Below are 19,125 nucleotides of genomic sequence, written 5' to 3'. Positions count from 1 at the left end.
TTTGAGTAGAAGAATAACCAAGAAACACACACCTGAACGCTCAAGGATCTAACTTGAATCAAGAAGGGACATTATTATGGACAAAGATAGTACACCCAAAGACACGGAGTGGTAAAGATGAAGTTATAGGTTTAAAGTTAGGAAAAAATTGAAGAAATACCACCCGTGGACTCTGAAAATTCAAGGGTTTGTTGGGTAGATGATTGATCAAGTACGTGGTAGTTAAAAGAGCATCCGCAAAGTAACGAGGAACATTTGTGGTGAACAAGAGAGACCAGGTGACTTCTAAGAGATGCCTATTTTTCCGCTCAGCTATCCCATTTTGTTGAGGAGAGTTGACACACGAAGTGATATGGACAATCTTTTTTTTTCCTGAAAGAAAGATCCTAAAAACTTGGCAAAATACTCACTGTCATTGTCAGAATGAAATATTTGAATTGAACTCTGAAATTGATTTTCAACCATCTTATAGAACCTTTTAAAGATTTCACTAGCCTCAAATTTTGTTTTCATGAGGTATGTCCAAGTGGTTTGAGTATGATCATCAATGAAAGAGATAAACCACCAAAAATCCTATATTATTTCTACTCGGGAGGGTCCCCAAATGTCACTGTGAATCATTGCAAACGGTTTGGATGGTTTATATGGCGAAGATGGGTAAATATATTTTGGTTGCTTTGCAAGAGGATAAATATCACAAGAAAAAGTTGTGGGACTTTTATTGATAAATAATGGGGAAACAACTTTGCAAGATAAAAAAACTTGGGTGTACCAAGCGTAAAAGCAATAACATAATGTCGGTGGAAGTATCTACCAAGGAGGTTTATGATGCAAGACTGGAAGGATATGTTGTTTGATGATTATCGGAAGTAGGTAAAGTCCCCCACAAAGATTTGGAGCATAAAGAACACAAGATAGGAGGATGTTCGGATTAATCCTAACAGTCCTATATCCAACAACACGCGAAAGGGAACCATCTGCTGTCTAAATATGAGAAATAGATGAGTCTTCATTGAATGATTAAGAAAGCTGAGGATCGCCTGTCATATAATCACTTGCACCAGAATCCACAATCCATATAGGAGTGTTAGATTTGTGAGCCAAAGTAGCAAAGGAAACGCTAACTGCAGAAGAGGATGATGTTAGTGCATATGGATGTAATTGACCAAAGAGTTTTTACAGTTCTTCTATTTGTTTTGTGGTAAACGAGCTTCCTGCAGTAGACAGAGCACAATTTTCCTGAGCATCGCACTGTGACTGTTGCTTGGAAGATTTTCCATTAGTTGGTTTGTCGTGTAGTTTCCAAAAAGTGTCTCTCACATGTCCAACCTTACAGTAATCACACCATGGTCGACCCTTCTTAAGACGAGAATTGTTCTGAGATTAAGTAATGTAGATCCTTCAGTGGATACAGGATCCAGAAGCATTAGTGTGCGTCGACACTCTTCTCGTATGACTTTAGAAATTGCCTCCTGAATTGAAGGAAGAGGTTTAAGGCCTAAAATTCTTCCTCGAACTTTGTCAGGATCTCGATGCAACCCGGATAAGAATTGAAATATTTGACCTTTTTCCACAATTTGTTTAAACAATTGCGCATCATCCAAACATCTCCATGTGTGAGATTCGAATAAATCCAGTTGTTGCCATAATCAGGACATAAGAGTAAAATATTGGGTGACATTCATATTGTCCTGCTTCAGATTAGCAATCTGACATTCAATCCCGAACAGGGCAACTGAATTTTCCATATTGGAATCTGTAACCTTGGCAACGCTCCATATTTTAGCAGCTGTTTCATAGAGCAAAAAATATTAACCTACCTCCGGGGTCATGGAGTTGATGAGCCATGACATCACCACGGTATTTTCACTAAGCCAATTATCCGAGATCATTGACAGCGGGTATTGGTGTGGACTCCGAGAGAAGATACTGCTTGCGACGGCTGGTGATGTAGAGGCAAACTGATTTGGACCAAGGGATGTAATTGTCACCATTTAACCGGTGACAAGTGATAGAGGCAGAAGAATTCTCGGTAAAAATCGAATGAGGCGAGGGAGAGAGAATATCTGAGATATCATCCGAGGAGTTAGCAGCGGTCATGGTTGACTCCGAGATACTGCTGTAAGTGGCGATAGGAGAATTGAGGAGATTGGCGCTACAATGAGGATCATACGGGTTGTGCGGTGAGGAGACAGGGTTGGCCAGAGAGTTACCAAACAGCGGCGGAAGCGGATGGGTCTTATCGAATGGCCGTAATAAACGGGAAGTACTGCCGCTGCAACGAATGAGCGCTGCTATTTGGAGGTTTGTCACACGGTGGCAGGAGTAAATTTAGGATCGACGCCGGCAACTGTACCATGTAAATTACCGTAAAAGCTAGAAAATAGGAAGAAAATAAATCTCTTGACAACTGTTATTGAATTCACGAGAGTACATGCCTGCTTTTATACAATTCATGGAGTTAGTTTACTACTAGAACTAGACTACCTTGTAAAGTCTTACTCTAATCCAATATGCTAATTATTAGGATTAGAATTAGAATTAATCTAGGAAATATATTTAATCGTACAACTAACAATAACGCTACTTATCAACCTTTTTTTTGTTTGTTTTCTTTTAACTCAGGTATTCTCGACTTCAAAGCATAGAATGATCACTCACCATGTATCCAATACATTAACCACATATAAGCATCTTGTCAATCTCACCCAAACGCATAGAATACCCCCTCCACACACCAGCTCCCACCCCAAAAAATAATAATAACAAACACATAATTTCCCAAAATAATTTGACTTTCATTGATTTATGTGATTTAATGGAGACAATCTTAGTTACTAAATTTATTTCTGAGTGGTTGAAGGGTGTAAATTCTTTATAAAAAAAGGCTAATTACATGTAGTATTTATTTAGAACTTGCTATACCAACTATACATCTTCTCAATGTTATATTTCCCTTGGAATTTGCTACAGGAATGTGGATTCGCTCTCTCAGTCATCAGCTATGGATGCCTAATTAACCTTTACTCTAAGGCAAGGATTTTTATTTTTTACCTTTTTCTTATATGATTGCTTCCCTATTGTCTGCACTCCCTCAAACTCCCTTTGTATGGTGTTTTCTTCTTCTTATAGTGAATGTTCTTGCTTATAGTTTCTTACAGTGAATTATCTTGTGATTTCTTGTAGGATGAAACTTATTCATGATGGTTTTTCCTAAATATAGTTTCTAGGCTTCATATCCACTTTGGTGTGGTATATTACAGCTATTAGAATCCTTTTGGAGTACATAATATTAAACATTGGATGTAGTATTTAAATATACTAATTGGAGCGATTTTATGTTAAAATATTTTAGATTGTCTGCTCTCTGCTGTGTATTTTTTCTCTGTTTTCTCCATGATGTGTTATATTTAAGCATCTATTGTAGATAGGTGCATAAAAAAATGATAAACGCATCACTTGTTTTATTTAATCAAATGAGAAAATGATTAGTATTGTACCAAGAGTATACGCCTCTTATACTATGTTTCTCTGTTTGGTGTATTTAATTTTTTTTATAGGAATTGAAGGCCTCGTTAAAAACCCCCCTTCTTGATTAATAGAGCTTGAATGAAAGCTCTTTAATCAGCGGAAGGAGGAAAAGAGTGCATTAAATTTTTTTATTAATAATAAGAAATTACATAAGATTTAACAATTACACCAAACTGCATTACATAAAACTTAAAAACTCCTCCAACCATAGAAACCTGCTCTCTGAAACAGAATAAACCACATATAAAACCTGACAATCAACCAATCCCTTTCTTTGCTAAACTGTATACCTCCCCATTACACGCCTTTGGAATCAACCTAACTGATTGCACCTTATCTGAGATGAGTGTCGAAATCTGTTTAACTAAAGGTGAGAAAAAAATAGGAGCCAAATACGGAGCATGAATCCATTCCACTGCCGACTTACAGTCACTCTCAACAATCAACCTACCAACAGAAACCCAACGTGAAGACAAAAAGAATTCAATGCCTCTTTTTATAGCCTTTAATTCTGCAACCAGATGAGGCCCTTGACCAACATTCTCTGAAAAAGTCAGAAGAGTAAATTTATTCCAATCTCTTAGAATACCTCTAATCCCTCCATCCGAACCATCTAACCTTACAGCTCCATCAACATTTATCTTTAAAAAGTCTACAGGGGGAAGCCAACGAATCACATGACAATCTTTAGGTTTAGGAACTGAAATACCATCTGCAAGAGATGGGTCACCAATCAACACATCCTCCTGTATAGGGAACTTTGGGAACTTGGCTAGGAACCATTTGTATAACCTGAATCTAACAATGAAAAACAGAGACAATCTGTCAAGAGATGACCCTTCAAACACCATTGCATTCCTAACTTTCCAGATAGACCATAATATGACTCCCGGTGTAAATTTCCAAATCAACGAGTTCACCCTCAACTCACCCCATGATCTAAGTAGAGAAGGAGGGTCTTGTGGTAGAACTACGGATAAATCCCAAAAGTTAACTATTTTATTCCATAATTCCCAGATTACTAACACGAAATAAATAAGTGATGCGCTGATTCCTCTGTTTCTTATAAAAGGAACAGAGAATATCATCACCTATATCCAATCCTCTCTTGACCAACTCTGATATGACTGCCACTTTCTGATGAGCTAGTTGCCAAAGAAAATATTCCACACGAGGTGGAGACAATCCCAACAATACCCCTTTTAACCACATATCACTAGCCCCATACACATTACCGAGGATACTTCTGTAAGATTTAACTGAAAACAGTCCATCACCATTTGTAGACCAAGTTAGAAAGTCTTCTATTGAATATGACAATTTAATATCCATAAGTTTTGGCATCAAATCCATCCATTGATCCAATTCCCAATCACACAAATTCCTTCTGGTTTGAATATTCCACACCCAACCGTTCAATTCAAAGCTGCCAAACTCAGCAACCTTCCCCCATTTGTTAGGAGATAGGGCAAAGATTCTAGGGAATAAATTTATTAAAGGAAACTCATCTATCCATACATCATTCCAAAAAGAAATGGACTTTCCATTTCCCACTTGTAACTTCGAATGTGATCTGAGACAAGCACCCCCCGAATCGTTCTTCAAGAAATTATTAGCAATACCTCTCAAAATCCAAGAAGATTGGGTAGAAGTAACCTTCCTAATAGACATGGTGTTGCAACTAACCTTATGTTTGCTACACAACACACTTTTCCATAAGGAATTTTTTTCATTGGCAAATTTCCACACCCATTTTCCCAGTAGAGCCCGATTAGTAAGATTCAGATCAAGAACACCGAGACCACCACAGTTCAAGGGCCTATGCACTGTACTCTAATTCACCCAATGTATCTTCCTCTTTTTCTCCTTATCACCCCATAGGAAATTAGCCATTAATGAATTCAACTTCTTACCAATTTTGCATGTCATTTTAAAAAGTGATAAGAAAAAAATTGGTGAGGACGTTAATACCGACTTCAATAATACTGTCCTACCAGCCAATGATAGAGAAGAAGGTTTTCTCCCAGAAAGTGTGGAACTAAAGTTCTTAAAGACTGGATCTCATAAGGCCTCTGAATTTTTCTTAACACCTAGGGGAAGTCCCAAATAATCTGTGGGGAAGAAACCAACTGAACAACCCACTACTACTGCCCAATCTGTTAAAATTGCGTCAACCACGATAATTCCAAACAATTTGCTCTTCTTTTGGTTTAGATGTAACCCTGCCATAATACTGAAAATCCTCAACACTCTTTTAACATTTTTAATCTGGGAGATAGAAGCTTGACAAAAAATTATTAAGTCATCGGCAAACTGAAGATGAGACAGCCGAATAGAATTTTTAGAATTCCCTAATACAAAACCTTGAAAAAAACCCTTGTCTATTTCTTTAGACAACATCAAATGAAGCAGCTCACCAGCTATGTTAAACAACAGTGGAGAGAGACTGCAACCTTGTCTTAATCCTTTAGCCATAGGAAACTCTTCCGAAGGAGAACCATTAACAAGGACCGAAATTGAGGCTGAAGAAATGCACTGAGAAATCCATGAGGACCATCTATTACCAAATCCCATCTCTGACATAGCTCTGACTAAATTTGGTTATTCAACCGAGTCATAAGCCCTATGAAAATCAACTTTTAGAACAACCCCTTGTAACCCTTGTTTTCTCCAATAATCAATCCCTTCATTTGCGATGAAAGCACAATCTAACAATTGTCTCCCCGGTATAAAAGCAAACTGGGACTGATTGATAATATCCCCCAACACAGCAAATCAACCTCTTAGATAAAACTTTAGAGAGGATCTTATACAAACTTCCTACAAGACTGATTGGTCTAAAGTCCTCTACACTATCCGGATTAAGCTTCTTCGGAATAAGCGTGATAAAAGCATGGTTTACCCCGTGCTCCCATTTCCTTCCAAAGTAGAAATCCTCAAAAAATTTCATTACGTACTCCTTTAAATTGGGCCAGTATTTCTTAAAGAATCCCATCGTGAAACCATCCGGACCTAGAGCTTTAGAACTGTCCGACGATGTTATAGCTTGCCATATTTCCTGTTCTAAAAAATGCTCCTTTAGCTTTGAAGACTGGTCCCTTGTCAGCTTTGCAAAATCCAGAAATAAATCCTCCACTTCCATTGTTGATTTGGAATTATATGCGTTCTTGAAAAAATCCGAAATATGTAACTTAATCGTGTAAAGATCTGAGACAACAACTCCATTAATCTTGAAGCTCCGAATTTCATTTCTTTTACTTTTGTTCAGCGCAGACAAATGAAAAAATCGTGTATTTATGTCTCCATCTTTAATCCATCTCTTCCTCGACTTCTGAAACCAAATATTTTATTCAATCCTATACAACCTCCAAAGTTTCGATATGAACTGCATCATCTGGCCCCACTCCTTATGAGAAAAACTACCACCTTGTGCCTTGAATTCTAGATCGTTAATTTTCAATTCCAATTCTAAAATTGACTCAGAAATCCCATAAAATTTTCTGCCAGACCAGTTTCTGATTGATTTTTTTGTTCATTGTCTTCTTTCTCACTCTCCAGTCATCCAAGGAAGATTTAACCAAGTCCTTAAAGCTTTCCTCTAATAGATAATTAAAAAATCTGAAAGGTTTGAGACCCCAGTCTATAGATTTTTCCTCCAATAAAACTGGATTATGATCAGATAAGGACCTAGGTAGTAAACTTGGTGCTACATTCAGATAACAGATAAGAAACTTCCCTGAAATTAAGAACCTGTCGAGTCTGACCCAAGTAGAAGCTTCTCTATTGTTTCACCAAGTAAACCTTTCTCCCACCAGAGGAATATCAAGAAAATTAGTTTGGTTCATGAAATTTCTTAGAATATCTATAGAATGACAGTTTTGAGACTTGCTCAACTTCTCTGTCGGATCAAGGTAAACATTAAAATCTCCCCCAATGCAAACTGACAAAGTTTGAACAGCAACAACTCCCTAAAATATTCATCATTTTCAGATTCAATGGATGGACCATAAACATTAACAACCACACATTCTTCACTAGAATTCCTAAACTTCCCAAAAACTGCTATGAATCTGTCTCTTAAGTGGCTGTAGGAAACTTCAAATTCATTATCATTCAACAAAACCATTAATCCACCTGCAGACCCCACAACTGGAAAAAAAATTCCTCCTTTAAGAAATCCTCCCCCTATCCTTCTCCTAAGAGCCCAAGTACATTTCTCTAGCTTAGTTTCTTGAATGAGGAGAATGCACGGCTTGTTCTTCTTGACCATATTAGCAATAGCTCTGGATTTTTCCTTCTTTCCAATACCTCTTACATTCCACGAAATAATATTAATCTTCATCATAAAGATAAATTTACAACCAAAGGCCTCAAAGCAAAACAAACAAAGAGGGACATATTCCCCCGATTCCAACCCTTTCCTACTTTCGACCAAACCTTCCTCTAGATTTATAATTTTTTTCCAAAAAGGCCTTTTTCCCCTCTTTAAATGAAATCCCCAATATTTTACTAACTTCCCATGTAGCCAAAGCCTCCTCCAAGAACATCGAAAAAGTTGAAGACGAGACAGTAGGGCAACTAGCCACTTCCAGAGCTTCCCTAATCAAGAACCTTATCTTTCTTCTACTCTCATTCCCTGCCACTAATCCACACTGGCCTCCTTTTAAAATTTCTTCTACACTCCGAGGCTGCTGTAATTGGTCCACTGCAGGATTCTGAAGAACACCACCTTCGTCATCAATAAATGTGGATCCTTCCTCTAAGATAGTTGGAACAGAAAGACTACTCGAAATATGATTTAGTATATTCCTGTTTTGATCAGTCAACACCATAGTTTGCAATGCCCCTTCCTCACTATTCGGATTATACCAAAATTTTCTTTTTCTAGATCTTCTATACACTCTAGAACAAGTTCCTCTATTCCACCTTCCAACCGAGGCATTTCTAAGGTACAAACTTCTAGACAAGTGATCCAAACGACTCCAACTCCTTAGACCATTTGAAAAGGACTCCTTATTGTATCCCAACACCTGATTGTTAACCGGTTAAACTGATATTGCTTCTCTTTCCACCTCTGTTTCTTCCACACTTCTGACTTCTTTATCCAATTCTACTACTTTCTCTAACGCTTCCATATTTGATTTTTTTTTGAATTCCCTCTACACTGAGACTGTAATATGTCATTGGACCCTCCATCAATCCCTTTTGAGTTACAGTCAGGCCTAGCAGGAACCAAATTTTGCAAATTTGATTCAACTAAAACTGTTTGTTGCAGCTCTCCTTGTATCTCCACCCGAAATTCTTTCTGTTTACCATAACCCAATTTAATTAAATTAACAGCTGGCCTAGTCGGTGAGATTCTAGGATTTTTAGAGATGGGCTCACTCCAGTCATCTGATTGGGCTTTCTCACTACCTTTTAAAAAACTATTCCTCAACCCAAGACCCTGATAATCCTCTTTAAAATTAAAAATTTCTTCTGAAAATTTTGACACCCTTTCTCCACTAGGTTGACTTTCTCCACTAGGTTGACTTTCTCCTACCTGCCTCATTAAATGCTGACCCCCACTGCCACCAGACACAGCTGTACAATCATCACCTGCCAACCACTTGGCTTTTCTTCCCCTAGTATCATCAGCTAACAAGTCTAATCTACCTACCCCCTGAACACCGATCTTCTTCCTTCTCTGATAGTGCGGCTTCACTGTATACATCATCGCCGGCCACCACTGAATTTTCAATTGAAAAACCTTTCTTTTTAATACTAACCGACCCCACAATAATTTTGACCTTAAAAGATCTCCCATAAGATCCCAATGTAACAGTTTCCGGTATATCAAATGGACTGGCCACCCTCAACAGTGCCCTTGCAACCGCTATATCCTCTCTTCTAACCGTCGAATCATGAATACAAATCAGCTTCCCTCACCTTGAAACAAGTTTTTCCAGAAAGGAAACATTCCAACATAATAAAGGGACTCCAACTAATTCAACCGAACAAAAGGCCATCGGAACACCTTCCTCGTTCAAAATCGGATGAAGCCATTCAAACCAAAATGACAATTCCTCCAGTCTGCTCGACCACGCCTCCTTTAGTTCATCCACCGAACCAAAGGTTAAAATGCATGAGTTCCATGCATAACCTCATTTGGCTACTTTGACCTTGATCCCGTCACTAGCCAACCCCTTCAGCACTATTTCCATATCGAAATGGGTTTTGACAATCCCTGTCAATGATCTTTTCACCCAATCCGATTCATCGGATGGGATATGCATCTCCCACAAGTTTCTCATCACTACATCCTTTCTGGGAAGCCACTCCCTATTCTCTTTACTCACCGAAACTTCCCTCCGCCCACCATCAGAGACTAACGCGTCCTTATATGATCTTTCATCTCTCAATCAACTGAAAGACTCATTTCCAACTCTTCTCCTCCAGTTCACTCCCTTATTCAACGTATCTTCTTCCCTATTACAATTCCTACTACCAGCTTGCCTAAACCTCTGCTTCTGATACTTAGATGCCCCGACTGACACTTTCTTTCCGTCTATCCAAATACCATTGACATTTGCTACCGCCTTCTTCAAACCTTCCTCCTTCTCAAACTTAACGAAAGCAAACGTGTGATTTCTATAATTCGGCTTGTTAGAGCTACCCGGAATGTAAACACGCACTACACGACCCTGTTGTTGAAAAATTTTCTTAATTGTTCTCCAAGTGACTCTCTTACTCAGGTTATCCACAAACACCGTCCAATCCTCGTCGAAAGATTGAAAACCTATGTCACTCTCTCTCTCACCCACTCTCTCTCTAGCACTCATTCTCTTAAGGGACATAAATATTATTTGGTGTATTTAACAGTTAAAAGAAATTATTTTCTAAGTGCTCCTCATTGTTATTATTCAAGAAAGTAAGCTACTGTTTGCAGAAGCTTTTTCAGACTTTTTCCACGTACCCCATTGATGGCAAGGATATCAAAACAAAACAAAAATTCTTTTTTATCATTTGATTAATCTACTGCTTAGTAAAATCTAACAGTGTAGAACCACTGCCATACAATATTACACATTGTGTGTCAGCCTATTACTTCCCATTAAACATCTATACTGACAAATTGAAGGTTATGAATTACTATGTATATAATCTTGTTTCATTACTGTATATAAATTTTCAAATTGGGGATGTCTTTTTGACCCCTTATTATTGTGGAATACACTTGTCAGTACTTCTCTGAACTGATTATCTTCCTATGTATTTGGTTTCCAGATTGGAAAAGTCTTCAAAGCTTTAGAAGTTAGCAAAATGATGGAATGTGATGGCATAAAGCATAACATCATGACTTATTCCATGTTGATCAATGGATATTTGAAAATAAAAGATTGGGCCAATGCTTTTGCAATTTTTGAGGATCTGGTCAAAGATGGTTTGAAGCCTGATGTAGTACTGTATAATAATATGATCCGAGCATTTTGTGGGATGGGCAACATGGATCGTGCTATTCATACCGTAAAGGAGATGCATAAGGAGAGGCATCTACCTACTACGCATACATTTATGCCTATTATACACGGTTTTGCAAGAGCTGGGGAAATGAGAAGAGCCTTGGAAGTTTTTGATATGATGAGGAGGAGTGGTTGCATTCCAACTGTCCACACTTTCAACGCTTTGATTCTTGGCCTTACTGAAAAACTTCAGGTATAATGATATGTAGTACGTTGATATGTGCACCAGCAATTCTAGAGGCACATTTGTTTATATCATGAATTTTTGTCTCATTAGTCTAGTATTCCTTTTTTTAACAGAATTAATGCTGATAATTCATCCTCTGGGTAGTCCATTTGGTTCACGGAGTCATTGGATGTAGAACATTTTCAGTAGACCGGTAAATACCTGTTTTATACATGATAATGCCAAGAGGAAATATGGCCAATGGAATATCTATTTTTCATTCCTTTATTTTTAATATACATGGGGATTTCTTAGGCATTGGATTAGGCAATGGGAGAGAACTTTTTGCCATTCCATGAACCTTACTTTCCCTCCCTCAATCTTCAGACTGGAGACCTCAAAATCTTAGTTTCAAGTCGTATCTATTGCAGTATTCTTTTTAAGACATCTCATCCTTTTGCCTAAGATCTATTGATACTGTGAACATAATGCTTGAACTTTGAATTGATTTTCACAGATGAAAAAAGCTGTTGAAATATTGGATGAGATGACTTTGGCTGGCATAAGTCCAAATGAACACACATACACAACCATCATGCATGGGTATGCTTCATTGGGAGATACTGGAAAAGCCTTTGAGTATTTTTCAAAATTGAGAAATGAGGGCCTTGAGATAGACGTCTATACATATGAAGCTCTTCTGAAAGCATGCTGCAAGTCTGGAAGGATGCAAAGTGCTCTAGCTGCCACAAAACAGATGGCCACTCAAAATATTCCAAGAAACACCTGTCTACAACATTTTAATCGATGGGTTTGGACATTCACTAACTTCTGTGCATCGCTAATTTACTAAAACACCGTCTTAATATTCTCTTTTAGCCTGCTTTTAGTTTTCACTTATTTCAATCTCTTTCTTTCTTTAGATGGGCTAGGAGAGGTGATGTTTGGGAGGCAGCTGACTTGATGCAGCAAATGAAACAAGAAGGGGTTCAGTCTGATATCCATACTTATACATCTTTCATAAATGCCTGTTGCAAAGCTGGAGACATGCTGGTATGTATCTTGATCAGTATTCTCAAACTGTAGTTCGTATTACGTCATGCATTGGTAGCATATATGGTTGAAAATTGTAAACTTTGTAATCTATTTGGAATGAGATTCTGTAGTCATTCCATTGCTTAGGTATAATTACACTAAAATGCTTTAATATATGGCGGTTTTAGGATTTAGTCCGGTCTTTTCGGAGCAAGATGAGTTCGTTTTAATAGTCTTTAGCTGTTTACATCTTACTGGATTATAATTTTGTTGTGGTGCACTTGTTCGTTTGTATGGTTTGGAGGTCGGAGGAGTCTGAATTCAACCTCATTTGTGCTAAATTTCTCACTAGAAAGATTTGATGGAACTTGTTAATTTTATTTTCGGCACTATTTTCATTATAAATGAGCTCGAGTGTTTCCTGTCCATCAATGTCCATGTTATCTTCAGCAGTAAATTCTTATTTTGACATTTGTTTACCAGAGAGCAATGAATACAATCCATGAAATGGATGCTATTGGAGTAAAACCAAATGTCAAAACCTATACAACACTTATTCACGGATGGGCACGCGCTTCTCTTCCGGAGAAGGCCTTGAAATGCTTTGAAGAGATGAAACTGACCGGTTTGAAACCAGACAAAGCTGTATACCATTGCTTAATGACATCACTTCTATCGAGGGCTACTGTCGCTGAGGCATATGTTTACTCGGGAGTGTTGTCCGTTTGTTGAGAGATGATTGAGTCTGGTTTGACTGTTGATATGGGAACTGCAGTTCACTGGTCAAAGTGTTTACGAAAGATTGAGAGTGACGCCGGACAGAATAGTGATTATCCTACAGGCGCTCCAACAGATGATTCACAAGAGAAAATTCGCCCAAAAAAACCAAAGAAAAAAGTCTCTAGGGTTTAATAAAATATTATAAAATCAAACAATGTCAAAATCAGTCCACAAGCCGGACTGTTATAGCCAAAAATCGTCTTTATTCGAATTTTGCCAAAAATAGCAAAATCCCGAAAATCACTCTAAATTGAAATTCGAAATAAAATAAGCAATCTCCAAAAAATCTGGCCTAAATCGGATTTAAATTGACGTCCTAATTGACAATCGAAATATTACCATAAATAGTAAAAAATATCTAAATCTAGTGATTCGGAGGGGAAAATGGCAGAATTTGAGGTTGAAAAAAAGGACACATGGAGCATAGCTCGATGTGGAGAGCGTGCGCATCGAAAAGAGCTTTCCGGATTGGGGTCTTATGCGCGATTCTGACACCTGTAGCCAAAGTTATGGCAAAAAAACTGAAACATACTCAAAACGACCCCAATGAGGAACATGTCACAATCAATTCCCGCCTTTGCGCTGATCTGCCAATTAATGGTATCTCAGTGCCATCAATGTGCAATCTGACAGCTCAGCATCATCTGTCTCGGATCCCCTTGCATCAATCACCCCAGGTTGGAAAGAACTCGTCCTCGAGTTCAGAGTAGTGTCATCAGAATCCACAAAACAATGACTCAGGTGCTTCACATTAAAGACATCAGAAGTCTTCAAGTGGCTAGGAAGGCGCAACCTGTAAGCATTATCATTGATCTTCTGCACGACCTCACAAGGTCCAATCTTCCGATCCTTAAGCTTATTATAATCACCAACAGGAAAACGATCACGAGTTAATACAGCCCAAACAAAATCACCAACATCAAAAAGTACCCGACGACGATGATTGTCGACCCGAGTCTTGTACTTGGTATTGCTCTCATGAATGGTCTGTTTCACCTGCTCATGGATACCCCGAAGATACTTTGCCATCTCATCTGCTTTAGGACTGAAATGACCTATACGTGGAATAGGGGCTAAGTCCAGCACCTCGGATGGGTTCTGACTATAGACAATCTCAAATGGGCTTAAACCTGTGGTTCTGTTTTTTGATCTGTTGTAGGCAAATTCTGCCTAAGGCAATGCCAAATCCCACTGCTTCAGCTTCGTTCCTGCCAAACACCTCAAAAGGTTTCCCAAACTTTGGTTCACCACCTCGGTCTGGCCATCCGTCTGGGGGTGGTAGGCGCTACTGAAATTCAATTGCATTCCCAGTTTCCCCCACAGGCTCTTCCAAAAATGACTGATGAACTTAGTATCACGATCTGAAGTGATGGATCGAGGAACACCATGTAAACGCACAATCTCCTTGAAATAGAGATGGGCAATCCGGTCAGCATCCATAGTCTTTCTGCAAGCTACAAAATGAGCCATCTTGGAAAACCTGTCAACCACAACAAAGATAGAATCTGAGGCCCTTTGGGTACGGGGTAAGCCTAGTACAAAATCCATGCTGACATCGAACCAAGGAGCTTCAGGAACAGGTAAGGGAGTGTACAAGACCGCATTTGTGAGAACTCCCTTAGACCGCTGGCACACATAACATCACTAGTCAACTTGGGCCAATAAAAGTCAGAAGAGATAAGGGCCAAGGTCTTATCTCGGCCAAAGTGTCCCTCATTATGGAGTTCACTTATAATTTGCTGCCGCAATGAACAATCTGGAATGCACAACTGTAATCCACGAAATAGATACCCATTATGCAAAACAAAATCATGAAGGTGACCCTCAGTTACCTACTGAAATATCCTTCCAAATGAAGGATCAGCTGCATACATATCTATGAACGTCTCAAAGCCTGCAACTTTAGTACTCATGGTGGTGAGAAGTAAGGTACGACAGCTCAGGGCATCTGCGACGCGGTTCAAACTCCCTGCTTGGTGCCTCAGCGTAAAAGTGAATTCTTGCAAGTATGCCACCCACTTGGCATGACGTCTACTCAGCTTATGTTGGCCATTGATGTACTTCAAGGCCTCATGATCGGTAAACAGAATAAACTCCTTATGTACTAGGTAGTGACAGCAATGCTTCAAGGACTGAACTATGGCATAGAACTCCAGATCATAAGTGGAATAATTTTTCTTTGATCCCGATAGTTTTTCACTGAAAAAAGCAACCGGACGACCTGCCTGACTCAGAACACCACCAATGCCAACGCCAGATGCATCACAATTTACCACGAACACTTTGTCAAAATCTGGAAGTGCCAAAACTGGAGCCTCGGTCATATTCTGCCTGACCAGTTGAAAACTGGCCTCCGCCTCCTCAGACCACTGGAATCACGCCCTTTGAGGCACTCTGTGATAGGGGCGATCAGAGTACTGAAATTTCTAATGAATCGGCGGTAAAAAGTCGCCAAGCCATGGAAACTTCGGATGTCATGTAAGGTCCTTGGTCTGGGCCACTCCAAGACTGCATCTACCTTTGACTGATCTGCATGAACACCATCAGTAGACACAAAAAAACCAAGAAAAGTCGCAGAAGTAGTGAAGAATGAACACTTCTTTTGATTGACAAACAAGCACTACATTTTCAGCATCTCAAAAATAGCACGGAGGTGATCGAAGTGTGAAGTCCATGTCGGACTATAAACGAGGATATCATCGAAGTAAACTATAACAAATTTCCCCATAAAAGGCCGCAAAACCTGATGCATAAATCTCATGAACGTACTGGGCACATTGGATAGCCCGAAAGGCATGACCATCCACTCATACAACCCTTGTGGCGTTTTAAATGCCGTCTTCCACTAATCTCCAGATCTTATTCTGATTTGGTGGTAACCGCTCTTAAGGTCAATTTTTGAGAAGACCTTAAAACCAGATAGCTGATCCAACATATCATCTAGACGGGGAATTGGAAACCGGTACTTCACTGTAATTCTGATGATCGCTCGGCTGTCAACACACATACGCCAAGAACTATCTTTCTTTGGCACTAGCAGAGTAGGGACTGCACATGGGCTCATACTCTCTCGGATATAGCCCCTCTCCAACAACTCTTCTACCTGTTGCTGCAACTCTTCAGCCTCCTTGGGACTAAGGCGATATGCTGGTCGATTTTGCAAACTTGACCCAGGAACAAGGTCAATTTGATGTTGAATATCCCTTATAGGTGGTAGCCCAGGAGGAAGATCCTCTGGCATCAAGTTAGAGAATTCTGCTAGCAGCCTCTGCACCTCTACTGGTAAATCTGCATCCACGTCTACTGCATTTTTCTCGCAAGGTAGTAAGGCATAGACCACGTCGCCATGCTCAATCTCATCTAAAAACCTGGACATAGAAAGCAGAGTAGTATTATAGGTTAATGGGGTAGGAGTGAGTCCTTCCCGCCGGGGTGCCAACACAATCTTTTTTCCCTTGATGCTAAGGGAATATGTATTCTTCCGTCCATCATGAATGACATTGCGATCATACTGCCAGGGTCGACCCAACAATATATGACACACATCCATAGACACAACATCACACCAGGCATTATCAAAATATTTTCTACCAATTGAAAAAGACATGAGGCATCGCCTATCAACTGTTACCTCACTGCCTTTATTTAGCTATGACAGCTTGTATGGCTTAGGATGACGGTCCGTCTTCAACTGCAATTTCTGGACAACCTCCTCGGACACTACATTCTCACAACTGCCACTGTCAATGATCATTTTGCAGACTTTATCTGCAACTGTGCAGGTCGTGTGGAAAATATTGGTTCTCAACCAATCGTCCCCTGAATCGCCCTTGGGAGTAAGAAGACTCTTGCGAACGATCAGAGTCTCATGACCATCTCCATACAGTACATCATCAGTCTCATCATCGTCATACACGGGTTCGCCAATCTCCTCAGTCTCGTCTTCCACGTTTTCCTCAATCAACAAATTTTTACCCTTTTGACTAGCAGACTTCCTGCAATCAGTCGCCCTATGCCCTTGTTCACCACAACGAAAACATCTAATAGTAGGGTTAGAATTACCCTGCGGTGGCTGTTGAGCAAGACGGGAATCCTGAGGACGAACTGGCCGACTGTTGTGATCGTTCCTGATCACTGGTCTTCTATTTTGCTATTTTTCAACAGCAAGTGCACGCTGCTAAGCTTCTGAAACACTCTACAGTGAATGAAGGCTGAGGACATCTTGTAAGGGTTGGCGTAAACCCCCCAAATACCCTCCACCATTTGCTCCTCAGTCTCAGATAAATCGTTCCGGGCGACCAATTGGTAAAACTCCTCCGTGTAATCATCGACTGATCGTGTGCCCTGCCTCAACGCATGAAGTCGCTGAAACAAGGTTTGCGTGTAGCCGAAGGGAAGGAAGTGACCCTTCATCTTCTTCTTCATCTTCTCCAAATCAGTGATCTTGGCCTTGCCCTATCTTTCTCGTGAACGTTGCAACTGTTCCCACCACGCAGATGCTCTGTCCTTGAGTTTGATGGCGATCAATTTCACTTTCACACAATCGGTGACTTCCTTATATTCAAAAATATGCTCCACTTCATTAATCCAATCCACGAATCCCTCAGCCTGTAACGTACCAGAAAACTCAAGAGATCGACCCGAAAACCGAGGTCTCCATGACGCTCATCCCAACCACGGTGCTCCCGGAATAGAGGACGATTGTGATATGGGTTTTCGAAAGTGGAATTGGTATCGTGATCAGAGGCCTCACGATCCTTGAAGTCCTGCGCCGCCAGGTGCTGGGTTAATTTTGTGACTTGCCCCTACAAATCCACAATCATCACATCCTGAACGCTGCGATCACAGCGTTGGGCTTCCTCATTCGGAACCTGCTCACGACGACCATGACCTCCAGCCATTGAAACTGGTGAAATTTCCCAGGAAGATGTTGAAGCTCTGACACCAATTGACGCCGGACAGAATAGTGATTATCCTACAGGCGCTCTAACAGATGATTCACAAGATAAAATTCGCCCAAAAAAACTAGAGAAAAAAGTCTCTAGGGTTTAATAAAATATTATAAAATCAAACAATGCCAAAATCAGTCCACAAGCCGAACTGTTATAGCCAAAAATCGTCTTTATTCGAATTTTGCCAAAAATAACAAAATCTTGAAAATCACTCTAAATTGAAATTCGAAATAAAATAAGCAATCTCCAAAAAATCCAGCCTAAATCAGATTTAAATTGTCGTCCTAATTGACAATCGAAATATTACCATAAATAGTAAAAAAATATCTAAATCTAGTGATTCGGAGGGGAAAATGGCAGAATTTGAGGTTGAAAAAAAGGCCACATGGAGCATAGCTCGATGTGGAGAGCGTGAGCGTCGAAAAGAGCTTTCCAGATTGGGGTCTTATGTGCGATTCTGACACCTATAGCCAAAGTTATGGCCAAAAGACTGAAACATACTCAAAACGACCACAATGAGGAACATGTCACAATCAATTCCCTCCTTTGCGCTGATCTGCCAATTCATGGTATCTCATCGCCATTAAGGTGCAATCTGACAGCTCAGCATCATCTGTCTCGGATCCCTCTGCATCAGAGAGGTCAGGTGGAGAGCTTACAGTGGCCATGCAGAAGACTTTCCCTCCTGATTGGAATGCATACCATACAATTGATGCAAATTCTGATTCGGAAACAAATGATGAACACGAAAGTGAGGACGCAGATAAAGATGTATATTTTGATAATGTAACTGATGGTAATGATGATCTTGATGATGAAGATTTGAACATATTATGGTAATGAATCATAGTTAGCTGCTGTTGATTTATGTATTGTCAGTCAGGTCCTATGCCTATACACAATCGTTCCTATCTAGAAAATTTCCTTAACTCACATTTTGCTTTCATTTTTGTACGAGTAATTTCTCGATCACTTAATGTAAACACATTCTATGCAATATCTCAAAAGGTTTGCTTCTACTCTTTCAGAAAATGCTTTGGTGCTATATATGTTTTCCATGCCGTCCGTAGGTGGTTGTTGAACGACATTACTTTTGAATTATTTTTTACGTGATACTTTTTTAAATAGTCTTATATGATTACAAAGTATTAGATGATTA

General features: G+C 39.6%; 1 protein-coding gene across 1 annotated transcript in view; it reads left to right on the top strand.

Moving 5' to 3' along the window:
- Nucleotides 1–18,904, top strand: part of LOC120153823 (pentatricopeptide repeat-containing protein At5g04810, chloroplastic) — a 35,601-nt gene extending 16,697 nt beyond the window's left edge. Inside the window, 7 exon segments of the mRNA XM_039165692.1 lie at nucleotides 2,974–3,033; nucleotides 10,798–11,226; nucleotides 11,717–11,985; nucleotides 11,987–12,010; nucleotides 12,123–12,252; nucleotides 12,718–13,042; nucleotides 18,604–18,904. Of these exon segments, the coding sequence (XP_039021623.1) occupies nucleotides 2,974–3,033; nucleotides 10,798–11,226; nucleotides 11,717–11,985; nucleotides 11,987–12,010; nucleotides 12,123–12,252; nucleotides 12,718–13,042; nucleotides 18,604–18,806 (1,440 nt within the window). The 3' untranslated portion in view covers nucleotides 18,807–18,904.
- Nucleotides 18,905–19,125: the final 221 nt, after the last annotated feature.

Source organism: Hibiscus syriacus, unplaced genomic scaffold, assembly GCF_006381635.1.
Source record: "Hibiscus syriacus cultivar Baekdansim isolate YM2019G1 unplaced genomic scaffold, ASM638163v2 tig00111105_pilon, whole genome shotgun sequence".
Lineage (NCBI taxonomy): Eukaryota > Viridiplantae > Streptophyta > Magnoliopsida > Malvales > Malvaceae > Hibiscus > Hibiscus syriacus.
This window is presented reverse-complemented; position numbering and strand designations above follow the sequence as displayed.